The sequence below is a fragment of the Lissotriton helveticus genome, chromosome 1_1 (genome assembly GCF_964261635.1).
Source record: "Lissotriton helveticus chromosome 1_1, aLisHel1.1, whole genome shotgun sequence".
Lineage (NCBI taxonomy): Eukaryota > Metazoa > Chordata > Amphibia > Caudata > Salamandridae > Lissotriton > Lissotriton helveticus.
This window is the reverse complement of record NC_136057.1, coordinates 333,246,900-333,259,388: the sequence shown is the minus strand read 5'-3', so window position 1 is coordinate 333,259,388 and position 12,489 is coordinate 333,246,900. Positions and strand designations below refer to the sequence as shown.

The 12,489-nt window shown below is 42.7% G+C and overlaps 1 protein-coding gene across 14 annotated transcripts in view; it reads right to left on the bottom strand.

Moving 5' to 3' along the window:
• Positions 1-12,489, bottom strand: part of LOC144804990 (V-type proton ATPase 116 kDa subunit a 4-like) — a 6,844,636-nt gene that overhangs the window by 2,126,114 nt on the left and 4,706,033 nt on the right. For all 14 annotated transcript variants that reach the window (XM_078671938.1, XM_078672103.1, XM_078672267.1 and 11 more), the window contains one exon: positions 7,599-7,724. In XM_078671938.1, coding sequence (XP_078528064.1) covers positions 7,599-7,724 — 126 coding nt within the window. The remainder of the gene's footprint in view (positions 1-7,598; positions 7,725-12,489) is intronic.

Genomic DNA, 12,489 nt, shown 5'->3' with positions numbered 1-12,489 from the left:
TAAGAAACAGAGTAGCAGGGTGTGAACTCGGAAGACCTGAAGCAGTTATGTACTAATAAAGGGTTGAAGGTTGAAGGAATGAGCTGGAAAACAGAAGTGGACGACAGAGAGAGACAGAAGAGCGACAGCAGGGGAAAGAAAGAAAGAAAGAAAGAAAGAAAGAAAGAAAGAAAGCAAGAAAGAAAGAAAGAAAGAAAGAAAGAAAGAAAGAAAGAAAGAAAGAAAGAAAGAAAGAAAGGAAGAAAGAAAGAATGGAAAAAGTAAAAAAAAGGAAGGAGGGAAGAAAGAAAAAAAGAAAGGCAATGAAAGAAACAAACAACAGATTGCTATAGAGTCTGAGAAAGAAAAGTGTAAGGGTGAAGTAGCTAACAAAACTGGCAAGAGAGAAATTAGCACCACAATAACAAACATCATATTCTATGCACTCCAATGACTGAACAGTCAAACCCTCATCAGCAAGCATCAGTGCATAGAATTTCTTGTAAAAATATTGTTCAAGAATCATTTTATAGTCAGGCAGGCAAAGACACACTTACCTGCTCAGTTCCAGGATATCCTTAGTGTGCTTTACAAATACACATTACAATCCTTTCCACTGCACTCCATCAAAACACAGAGAATAGTTTATAAGGAAGGTGTATTGACCAACGTTATTTTGCATGAATATATAAATTTAAAAACATCTAAATATATATCTATTTAGATATCAATTTAGACATATATTTAGATATTTATAGATATATATATTCATACAAAGTAACGTTAGTCAATATTAACCCTGGGGTGTGAACTCTTCTCTGCCCGTGGAGTCAAGTTAGCGAGTGCGAGTGAGGAAAATACACCTCCAGGAAAGATTTCTCGATGCTAGTGGTCCCAAATGCTTGCGACCGCTCATGTTCAGAAACCTTCCGTTAGTATTGAGAAAGCTGCCGCTAGGGTAAAAAATCTACCCGAGCAGCAATGCGCTGCGCATGGTGCCATTAAAGAGGATTTTCCAGAGTGGGACAAACACTCGGCACTGAAAATCACTGCGAACGGCATGACTCTAATGTACACCTCCACACACGGAAAACTGCGTAGTGCAGCAGAGCTTTTTTGTCACTTCGTGAAGTTCCACATTGCAGAACTCCGCGAACCCTGACTAGGTTTATTCAATACAACTTCCTTTTAAATTAAAACATACTCTGGGGCTTATTAGGATAGCGGATTTTCCCCATCCTCTGGGCCGGCGGAAGCCACCGCCGGCCCGGAGGATGCGGAAAATCCGCTGCGGACCCACCAAAGACCCACCGCCACATTAGGATGGCTGGTGGGTCCTGGTTTCCGTCCGCTGCTTTTCCGCCGCGGTTGGCTTACAACCGTGGCGGAAAAGCTCTAATATGGTGACGGTGTCTCTCAGACACCGTCAGCCAGATTAGGATGGGATGGGAAACATGCTTTTCTGCGGTGGCTTTTCCGCCGTGGAAAAGCATGTGTAACATCACTGCGGGGGCCCGTTGCGGGCCCCCTAGGTGAAGTGGGGGGGGGGTGCACATGGGGGGTACCTATGGTACCCCCCTGCATTTGTATGTGGAAAGCGGCAGGCACCGCGCGGTGCCTGCCTCTTTCTGCATACAAATGCAACACCTGCATTTTTTACATTGCTGCGGGTACAGATTGAAGCCGCACCCGCCGCAATGTAAGTAATAGAGGATGTGACCGCCAGGGTGGCGGTCACATCCTAATCATACAGGAGGGAACGCCGCAGCCTATGCGGACGTTCCCTCCTCCTCAGTGATCGCGGACAGACGAAAGTCCGTCCGCGATCATAATCGGCCCCTCTGTGTTTTGATGCCAGTGCAGTGGGAATATATATATATATATTATGTGGATTTAACATAATGTTAAAGACTATGAAATTAAATGAAATGAAATGAAATGGGGTTTTGTTAAGCGCAACTGCTGCCCTGAGGCGTCCAGGCGCTAGAGAACTAGGTTAGTACCCTCCAGTGTGATCGGCCCAGGGGTTAGCCTGATTTATTGAAGAGAAAAGTTTTGAGCTGTTTGCGGAAGGTCATCAAGTTAGGGTTAGATTTGAAATAGAGAGGGAGTGAGTTCCATAACTTGGCTGCGTTGTAGGAAAATGACCGACCTCCAGCTCTGGATCTCCGGATCCGGGGAACTGCTGCCAAAAAGGCGTGGGAGGAGCGAAGCTGTTTGGTGGGCCGATAAGGGGGTAATCAGAGAGTGACGGATTGCTGGACCAGATTTCCAGTATGCTTGATGAGAGATGCACATGGACTTGAACTCAATTCTCTCCCTGACAGGGAGCCAGTGCAGGGCTCTCAGCCCAGGCTTCACCGAGATTCTGCGTGGCAGACCAAGCAATGTGCGTGCTGCACAATTCTGAGTCCGCTGAAGTTTTTGCAGACAGTATTCAGGCGCCCCTAGATACAGGGCGTTACTGAAATCAAGGCGGGACTGGATTAGACCCTGCATGACTACCTGCTTGGCTTCAAAAGGTAGAAGCGGAAGGATTTTTTTCATCATCCTGATGAGACCGAAGCAAGTCGCAGACAGCTTGGTTGCTTGGGTGTTGAAGGTCAGGGATTTGTCCAACCACACCCCAAGACTTTTTATATTGTCTCTGGGTGTGGGGGTGCACCCAAGCTAACGGGCCATAACAGCTCCATGGTGGAGGGAGCTGATTGACCAAGAAGCATAAGCTTGGTTTTGTCACCGTTAAGCTTGAGGCACGACTTCGTCATTCAACTCTTAACCTGTTCCAAGCAAGTTGTCAGACTGGTCTGTGGTTAGTGGCAGTTCTTTTGCGCAAGCGAGACCACTAGAGGAGAATCGTCCGCATATGTAATGATATTATTACCATATGGACGGACAATCTCAGCCAGCGGTCTCATGTATGCATTAAATAGCGTGGGGCTCAAGGATGAATCCTGCGGCACCCCACAGCCAAGAGGCTTGCTTGCGGAGACAGAGGCTCCTTCAAAGACTTGAAAAGTCCTGTCACTTAGAAAGGACTTAAACCAGGCCAAAGCTTCTCCTGATACTCCCACGCTATAGAGACGGCGCAAGAGGATTTTGTGGTTCACAGTATCAAACGCTGTGCTCAGATCAAGGAGGATCACTGCCACTGACCCCCCTGATCCAAGATCCGCCTAGCTTCCTCTATGACCGCCATCAGAGCAGTCTCCGTCCCATGTTCGGGACGGAATCCCGTCTGGGTAACGTCAAGCAGATGGTTGCTCTCGAGAAACCTGGTTAGATAGATATTAATATGTTTTTCGAGGATTTTGCTTACCCAGGGGAGCAAGGAAATCGGGCGGTAGTTGTTGAGGTTGCCGGGATCAAGAGTGGGTTTCTTCAGGAGTGCTCGTACCATGGCATGTTTCCAGGTGGGTGGTACCATACCAGTCACTATGGAAGAATTCAATAAATCCATGAGCGTGGGAAGAAAGACCTGGCCGACTGAGACCAGCGTGCTCGGGGGGGCAGGGTCACATGGGGAGACAGACTTTATTTGATGCATCAGAGGCAGCATCTGTTGTAGGCAGCAGCAACGCTAAAACTCATCAAAATGAATTGTTGATGCTTTAAGCAGTGTTACAAATTTGCTGCCTTATATGAATAAGAAATGTTTCATGTCCTGTAATGTGTTTCGATAATTACAATGTTTTTTCATGCCACAATGTTAATGGTATTTATATACTGTATTCCTGTTCCTGCCAAAATTTAGTGTTTCTTTTATGTTCACTAATCAGTGAGGTTTTGAAAGGCAACTTCCTACCAATGTGTATTCAGCTTGAGAAAGGCTGCAAGACAGCTGAAACGCGTCTCTGAATGTTCTTTTAACTTGCCAGGTCGTGGAAGACCCAACGCAATAAAGAGTGTTAAACACTTTCGGTCATCGTGTGCTTGCTCTTCGATAGGGTGGACTGGCCTTTCCTTTTTACTACTCTTAAACGCTTTGGCGATAAATTTATCAATATGCTCAGGGCCAATTATGTTAAGCTCCGCTCTCGCCTGCAAGTAAATGGTACATTCAACTTATTTCCCCTTATTAGAGGGACGAGATAAGGGAGCCCGCTGTCACCCTTATTGTTTGCCCTGAGTATCGAGACACTCACAATGTACATATGGGAAAACCCCGCCATAACAGGGATTCCCTTTGGAGGGGATGACCACAAACTGTTGCTCATTGCCGATGTTGTTCTTTTATACCTGACCGAACCAGCGTTCTCCCTCCTGGCGCTACACTTAGAATTGACTAGATTTGAACAAGTGGCAGGCTTCAAAATTAATGTGGATGAATCCCTTATTCTTAATCTAACAGTACCAATGCATGAGGTGGAGGCACTGAAGCCATACATTTCCTTCCAATGGGCGAATCGCTCTCTTTAATATCTGGGAGTATAGCTGACTCCGAATTGGAAGGTCTTTATAAGGCCAGTTTACCTTCTATCCTCCGCCAGCTCCAGGGCGACCTAAAGCGATGGAAGCCAATGTTCATCTCTGGCTGGGCGCATACACGCAATTAAAATGACAGTGCTTCCAAAATTCTTGTACCTCTTTCAAGCACTGCCTATACAACTTGACAGAGACCTTCTCCCTAATCTGCGATTCCTAGTTACTCATTTCATCTGGCAAGGTGGCCAAGCATGCCTACCGTTTCATTTGCTACAGTGGCCAAGGGATGAGGGGGGTGTAGGATTACCCAACCTTGGCCTCTACAACACGGCCGCACAACTTCAGATAGCAACAAAGTGGTCCAAACGGGTCTTGGAAAAACATTGGTTACATATGGATAGGGCCATTGCTGGGAGGTCGATATGGGATTTATTATGGAAACCCAAAAAGGAAAGGCCAGCCATTGTCTATATTAGCACCCCCACATGCACCCTTCTGAGGACTTGGGACTCTGTCTCAGGAGGGGCTGAATGAACTACGTTTCCCTCACCACATACCCCAATACACTTCAACCCGGCATTCCCACCAGCTTTTAGCGAAGGGCCTTTTGATGCCTGGAAGGAGGGGGGCTGCCATATATTACAAGATCTCTTTCACAATTATGGCATCCGTCTTTTGAGACTTGCAGAAGAGAATTTCATTTAGGCTCTGAGGAACACTATCACTACCTTCAACTTAAGCACTGGGCTCTCACATCTCAGATCCATGAAGCTGCCACGCGTGAAAAAAACAAATTTGAAAAATTTGTTCCAACAGCTATCTCTATGAAAGGGACCATCTCATGTTTATATAAGATGCTACTAGCTTCCACCCCCGCACCAAGACCAAGATACATGGCCATGTGGGAGGGGATGACTCAGAGAGACATAAACGAAAAGGAATGGGCCGGGATATGGTCAGATACAGCCAAATTCAACCACTCCCTGGACTGCGGGAGGCTCACCTAAAAACTATGACAGACTGGTACTTGTACCCCACCAAGCTTAAAACAATATTCCCGAATACACCTGACATGTGCTGGAGGGGCTGTGGCCTCCTTGGCGACTTTCAACACATTTGGTGGGACTGCCCTGTGCTTAGACCATTTTGGGAGGCGATACTAGCTCATATCAAAATAATTTTAGGATACCCCATACCAACAAATATTGAGGGGGTACTGCTGGGCATTAGAGACGCCTCTCTGACACACCAGACCAAAGCAGACAAGGCCATTCTCTGGTCATGCTTAGGGGCGGCCAAAATCGCCATTGTGGCGGCTTGGAAGGAGACAGTGGCCCCCACCCTTTTAATTTGGCAAGCTCAGCTCTGCAGAGTATACTTTGTCTAGAGAGGGTGACGAATATCTTCAGAGACGATTATAATTTTTTTTAATATAAATGGGGTCCACTAGTATTCTATCTGACTCATGGGATTCCCCTAGCGGTATGCCCATCCTCCGTTAGAGATATGCATCTTTTTCAGTTCTAGGTCATAAACCACCAACACTTTAGCGCTGCTATGTGTGACACACCGGATAGCTCTATGTTGACAATGGCAACCACCCATACAACAGTATACACCTTCGCTCCGATCTGGCCCACCTGCCCTCAACACTGCACACCTGACACCACCACCATTCTATCTTTTTTGTTGGTTTCGAGGTGTGAGGGAGAGTTTTCGTTACTTAGAGTTCTGTTACCCTCAACGTTGGTAGGGTTCCACTCGTTATTGGTCAGGAGCACAAAGGTGGACTAAATCCCTACGCCACGGTTGTAGGCTGCACGTTGTGCCTTCACATTATCGGAAGCTGTATCCGCACTGTCACACTTTGGACGTGGAGGAATGCAGGGGGTTGTGCTCTGTGTTAATGCCACAAACTTTAGAACATGTAAGATATATACTCTATTACAATCACCTGAGTTTTGTATACTAGGCTGAAGTGTACTCCAATGATACATGCAATCAAGCTTGACAACGACCAGGCTTAGATTTGCAGATAATACAAGAAATATACTAGATGTGGTGATGTTGACGGATCTCTTGAATGACTCTGTAATTAAAAATTAGCCGCATGGAAGCAATATCCCATGATTTTTGGGAACTGTATTATCCTGCTTGTCTTTTATTACTGTGCAAAAATATTAATAAAACTAACATTTGAAAAAAAAATGTAATTGTTGATGCTTTAAGCAGTGCTATAAATTTGCTGCCTTGTATGAATATGAAATGTTTCATGTCATGTAATGTGTTTCAGTAATTACAATGTTTTTTCATGCCTCAATGTTAATGGTATTTATGCATGGTATTCCTGTTCCTGCCAATGTTTAGTGTTTCTTTTATGTTCACTAATCAGTGAGGTTTTAAAAGACACCTTCCTACCAATGTGTATTCAGATTGAGAAAGGCTGCAAGACAGCTGAAACACGTCTCTGAATGTTCTTTTAACTTGCTGGGTCGTTGAAGGCCCAACGCATTAAAGAGTATTGAACACTTTCAGTCTTCTTGTGCGTGCTCTTCTGTCAAAATACGGGAGTGGATTTTGTATATGTATATATATATATATATATATATATATATATATAAAAGTGATATTAGTAATGTATGTAAATGTTAGCTATTTTTAAATTTCAAAATATGTAATAATAATAATTTCTCAAATATGTAGTTGCAGATGGTTATCTGTGACTCCTGAAGAAGGCGTTTTTCGCCGAAACGCGCGTCGAGTTATTCTTCTTCAATTGTTTTGGGACACCTAGCAACCATCAACTGTGGTGTCATTTTTAATTGGTTGTTATTATGTACAACAAGTGTATATAATACTTTTTAATTTTGTATTGTCATGTGATTTGTACAATGTTAGTCTCTTTTATATATGAATTTTCCTATTATGGTTATTAAAAACATGTCTGTACTTTACGTATGATTATCTATTTTTTGCACGCCTGTTCCTAATCATTAGTGGGTTCCATTACTTGTTGTCTATGATTTAGACTGCCTAGGACTTTTGCACACATTTATATATATATATATATATATATACATAGATATATACATATACATATATATATATAAAATTAGAGAGAGAGACAAAGATGTTTAAGATATACTTACAAATGAAAACAGATGTAATGCTAACATGATTCTCCATTTTCTTACCTCTTCGCCTTTCTCTTTGTGATCTTTATGTATTTCTCTGTTTATGGAATTAATGACTGGTTTGGGATACAATGATTCATCTGGTTTCTCAACTGAAGTTGGCCCCATTTTTTCAGGTAGCTTTTGCTTTAAAATAAAACAATGGAAATAATATATTACGTTACACAGGGAAGCAGTAGCTATTCATTTCTACAGCAAATAACTGGCTGGTCACAAACAAGAGGAAAGATCAACTTCTTTACATTTTGAATCCTATGTTATCAGGTCTGGGTCATCATTGTACTGCAATGTGTTTGAAGAAAAAGTTACTTACCTTCGGTAATTTCTGCTGGATACTGTGGGCCAGATGTACGACCATTGATGTTTGCAAATCGCAAACTGCATTAAATTGCGATTTGCAATTTGCCAGTCACAGACATCAATGTACAACAGTGTCAGAGACACTGTTTGCGATTTCCAATGAGGTAGCGAATTGTCTGTCGCAATTTGCAACCCCATTAGGAATGTCTGACACTCCCAGGGATGGTGGCCTGCTGAGGTAAACAACAAAAAGCACAGAGAGGCAACATAAGCGTTTTGTAATTCACAAATGCAAGACAAGCGATCCGGACTCTTCAGTGTTGTTATATCTGATCCTTTAATCGATACTCGGACCACACACGATGTAAGGCGATGAAATAATGCAGCCAGTGCAGCCAAAACATTTCACCTGAATAGGGTTTCCTCAGAGCAGTAGTCAAAGTACCCCAATCTAAAAGGTTGTCGCAAATGTACCCAGATAGTTATATCATCCAATATTACTTCAAAATAATGTAGCTTCTTTCCACAAGTGAAATTACTCCCAATCACAAGCTTCGGTTTGTCCCCAAATGTTCTTAAAATCTGCAATTACTCAAAAACAATGACGTTTAATTCCAGTGTACATGGTCAGATCCAGTTCACGATCTTTATGTCCAAACAGACTGTCAAGTGCTCACTATGATAGGTGACGCATCTATAGTTTTTCTTTTTTGAAAGAAGTCACTCCATGGAAACTTGCAAGAAGACGCAGTATCTTTCAACCTGCCGCCAAACTGAAAAACATTGGAAATGGCTGGCTCTCCTAGGGATGGTGGCCTGCTGGGGTCAAAAGACCACCATGTCTGGGACTGCTGTCAATAAAGCAGTTCTTTTTTTTTTAAATGCAGCCCATTTTCCTTAAAATGAGAAACGGGATGCATTTAAAAAAAGAAGAAATTAAAAGTTTTTGTTTCATTTTTCAAGGGCGGGTAGTGGACCCTGTGACCACTGCCTGCTCTTAAAAATGTTTGCGCACCCATTTACAAAGGATGAGTGGTCCCCTAGGGACCCCTTCCCGTTTGTGAATGGTTTACCGCTGTCTTAAAGGGGGTGGTAAACTGCGAGTGTTTTGCGACTGCAAATGAAGTCGCAGAACATTCTTACATAGGGCTTAGAGTCACTATTAGGAAGTGACGCCCTTGGAACACCCCTTCGTAATAGCGAGTCTTTAACCCTAGTTTGCGAGTTGCTATTACATTAGGAACTCGCAAAATTGGGTTGGTACATTATGCTACCGTTTTTTTTGCTGTCGCGCAAGGGCAAAATGTCCCTCTGCGACTCCAAAAAACGGTTGTACATCTGGCCCTACATCTTTCAGAAGATGCCTTGCCTTACGATTATTCCCACACGTCACAGAGATAAGAAGGGCAGTAGGAGCGCCAATCCTCGGCCATCCTGTGGATGGAAGCAAAAGAGAAGGGAGTGCCCTCGATGATTTCTGTATTAAAACATATTTGTTCTCAGCTATTCACACTGTATGGTAAGATTTCCTGCACATTCCTTCTCTGATAGACTACATCCTAATCCCCTACCATCATGAACTCCATTTATTTAAGCATAATTGTGTGTCCTTTAACCCAGAAACAATAGTGGGAACAGTAACCCACAGCACAGATACAAAAATTGCTGTGACAGAAAACTACACTAGACATAAATGGGAAGGAAGGAACTAAGAAGAAACCCGGAGTGGGTGTGGTCGCAAGAGGTACTACAAAAGAGAGACTCTCCTACAACAATTCTCCTAGGCCAATGGCCTAGGACCACATAGTGATGTTGTACGCTTCCCTATTTAAAAACTATGAATTCTGAATATCAAGAGCAATCAAAACACACAACCAGGAGCCAGTGAAAGACAAAACTGGAGCAATCTAAGCATCCCATGATTCGACAGGAAACGACGGACAAAAACCAAAGAACTAAAACAACATTTAAGGAGCAAATCAAGCAAAAGGGACTTCAGAGGGAGCACAACAGCGTTTAGAGCTTTCATAACATTAAAATAAAAGAATTCCTGAAGAAGCAATTGACAGCATAAATCAAGTACACAAAAATGTTTTGTTAAATGGCAGCCTGGGCATAGAAAATAAAGGACTGCACAATTCGAACATGATTACCCATAATCAAAACGTCAAACACTCTATAAAACATATTCGCACAAAAACAGATACAGGGACACATGGAATAGAAGACTCAGCCAAAACCATAGCACCTATATTAGCAGTAGGTAGGCAGAGTACCAAGAATTCTTTGGAAATACCTACTCCAAGTTCCTTAAGCAACTCAAAATATACTTTTGGAAACCAACTGCGGCATAACATCTCTAAATTTCAAAAGCAATATGACTATGATGTGCTATGTGGCCAAAAGATGTGCAGCTGAAACAAATCGCTTAGTGAATAAATGCTGGATAATAAACTGCAGGGACATTTGATACAGTAAATGACATACGAAGAATTACAGTCTCCTGAGTATCTGAGGTGCCATAGTGTGGGTGTTTGATTGTATTCCCTAGTAACACATTGTTGTAATTGACACAATTGTGGTATTTATGCATGCCAGTATCTGTGCGATTGATAGGACTCACCTCCTATCAATCTCACAAACTCTGTATGTCATTTACTGTATCAAATGTCCCCGCAATTTATTATACGTGAGCAAAACTTAGCGCAAAATTAAAACTTGGATCACAGAACGCAAGAGTACAATTCGAACCAGAAGCCTGAAATCGTACCTAGTAACACACTGGTTAGAGAATCTTCACACTATTGCACAACTTAGAAATGTTGATGTGCAAACCTGGTAGAGATAATGCTAACTATTGTCCCAACGTGAGGTGTGGTGGATTAAGTCACCAGAAACCATGACCCCAGAAGGTTTAAACAATAAGTTGGACATGTCTTGCTTTTTATGATCTAGATGTTTGCTACTTGTTGCCCATTCATGTCTTTACTTTGCAATCTTTTCTTTCACCCGTTTTATAGAGTTGTGTCAGCTCTACACTGCTTAGTGTGTACAATGGGTTTTCTCATGGCAAAACCTTACTTTTTCTTCACACCGAGTGTTTCTATTACTGACACTGTTTATTTTTCTTCTCCAGTCTTTTTGTAGGTTTCATTTTTTTCATCTTTACCTCTTACACTTGTTTTTCTCGCTTTAGTGTGGATGACCTAATCCTCAGCATAGTTCAGCACCAGCAATTATAGGCAACGCTCGAATAGGGGTTGTGTGTACTCGTACGTGAGCCCTTCCACACAGCATCTGTCACTGGATCCTGTCTGGCAGCACTATTTAGTTTATGATTGTCCCTTTATTTGTGCCCAGAGATTTGTTTTTACCCTGTGATGTATTATCTCGGAGCACTGGTTGCGCGATCTTTTTTAATGTATTTACTTTTGTTTCCATACATATTGTGTAGCATATTTTAATATACATCAGGTTTAGAATAAATGCTGCTTCATTTGTGCATTTGCTGTAGCAACCATTGTTTCTGGATCTTTAGGGAATAGATTGGTTCAGTTGTCACCTCGATTTTGGTGCGCTATCATGGTTGTTCTGGTTTATTGTACATTCGCACAGAGCATTTTTAAAAATGCTTATTTCCATTTTTTAACTTCTGTTGTGAGAGATGCACAGAACGTATGCACTAGTCAGAGTTTTCTCATAACATTAAAGATACTCAGTATCCAGACTGCTTTGCAACTCAGCTCACTAAGGCTACTTTTATCTTTGTGTATCGGCACCACAGTTTCTCAGTCTTAGCACTCTTTAAAGATAGCGCCCATTTTTCCACGAGTTTGAACTCGGTCATTTAATTGAGTCCATCGTCCGTTCTGAAGATGTTGATGCGCCCGGTTCAAGTTTGTTCATAGCGTTTGGAGGTAGGAGCCCCGCGGTGCTCAGGTGTTGTCACAGAAGTTTGGTGAGTCTATGTTACGTGTCAGTTTACGGCACTATATGTATGTTGGACTTTAGCGCTGGTGTTCATGAGGGGTTTTCATGTTTCCCCATGTCACTTCACAGTTGAAGGAGATTTACTCAGCAGTGTTTTTGGCAGTTGAGTCCACATTCTGATTCATTCAGACTGATTGCACTTGTCTCCATTTATTTCATTCCACTATATAGTAATGTCCGGTGTTTTTGTTATTACATTTGATGTTCATTTAGTCATCGGTGGACTGTTGCTTTGGTTTTCAACAGGGTGTTTTTCGTTTAGACTTCCATACGTTTGATTAATTGTTGCCCGATGAGGGACTTCAGTATCCTGCACCACGCCCGTTACAGATGCCTAGAGAGGTAATAAGGTACCTGGCATAAGCAAATACAGGCATCTGCTTAAGGAGGTCTCAGTAGTTTAACTAGGTATCACATTTCGTCTCGAAGTTCAGACCATGACACTCTTCGTAATATTATTATGAGAGGAATTTGATCATTCTTTTCACGGTCTAGGTCCACTCTCTCCCCGCAGCTCTGCTGTGCTGTGCTGTCTCTTGCCTCCAGACCCCAACCTCTTCCTTGGGAGGTTCAAGGCTGCTGTCCGCTCGTGCTGCCCGCT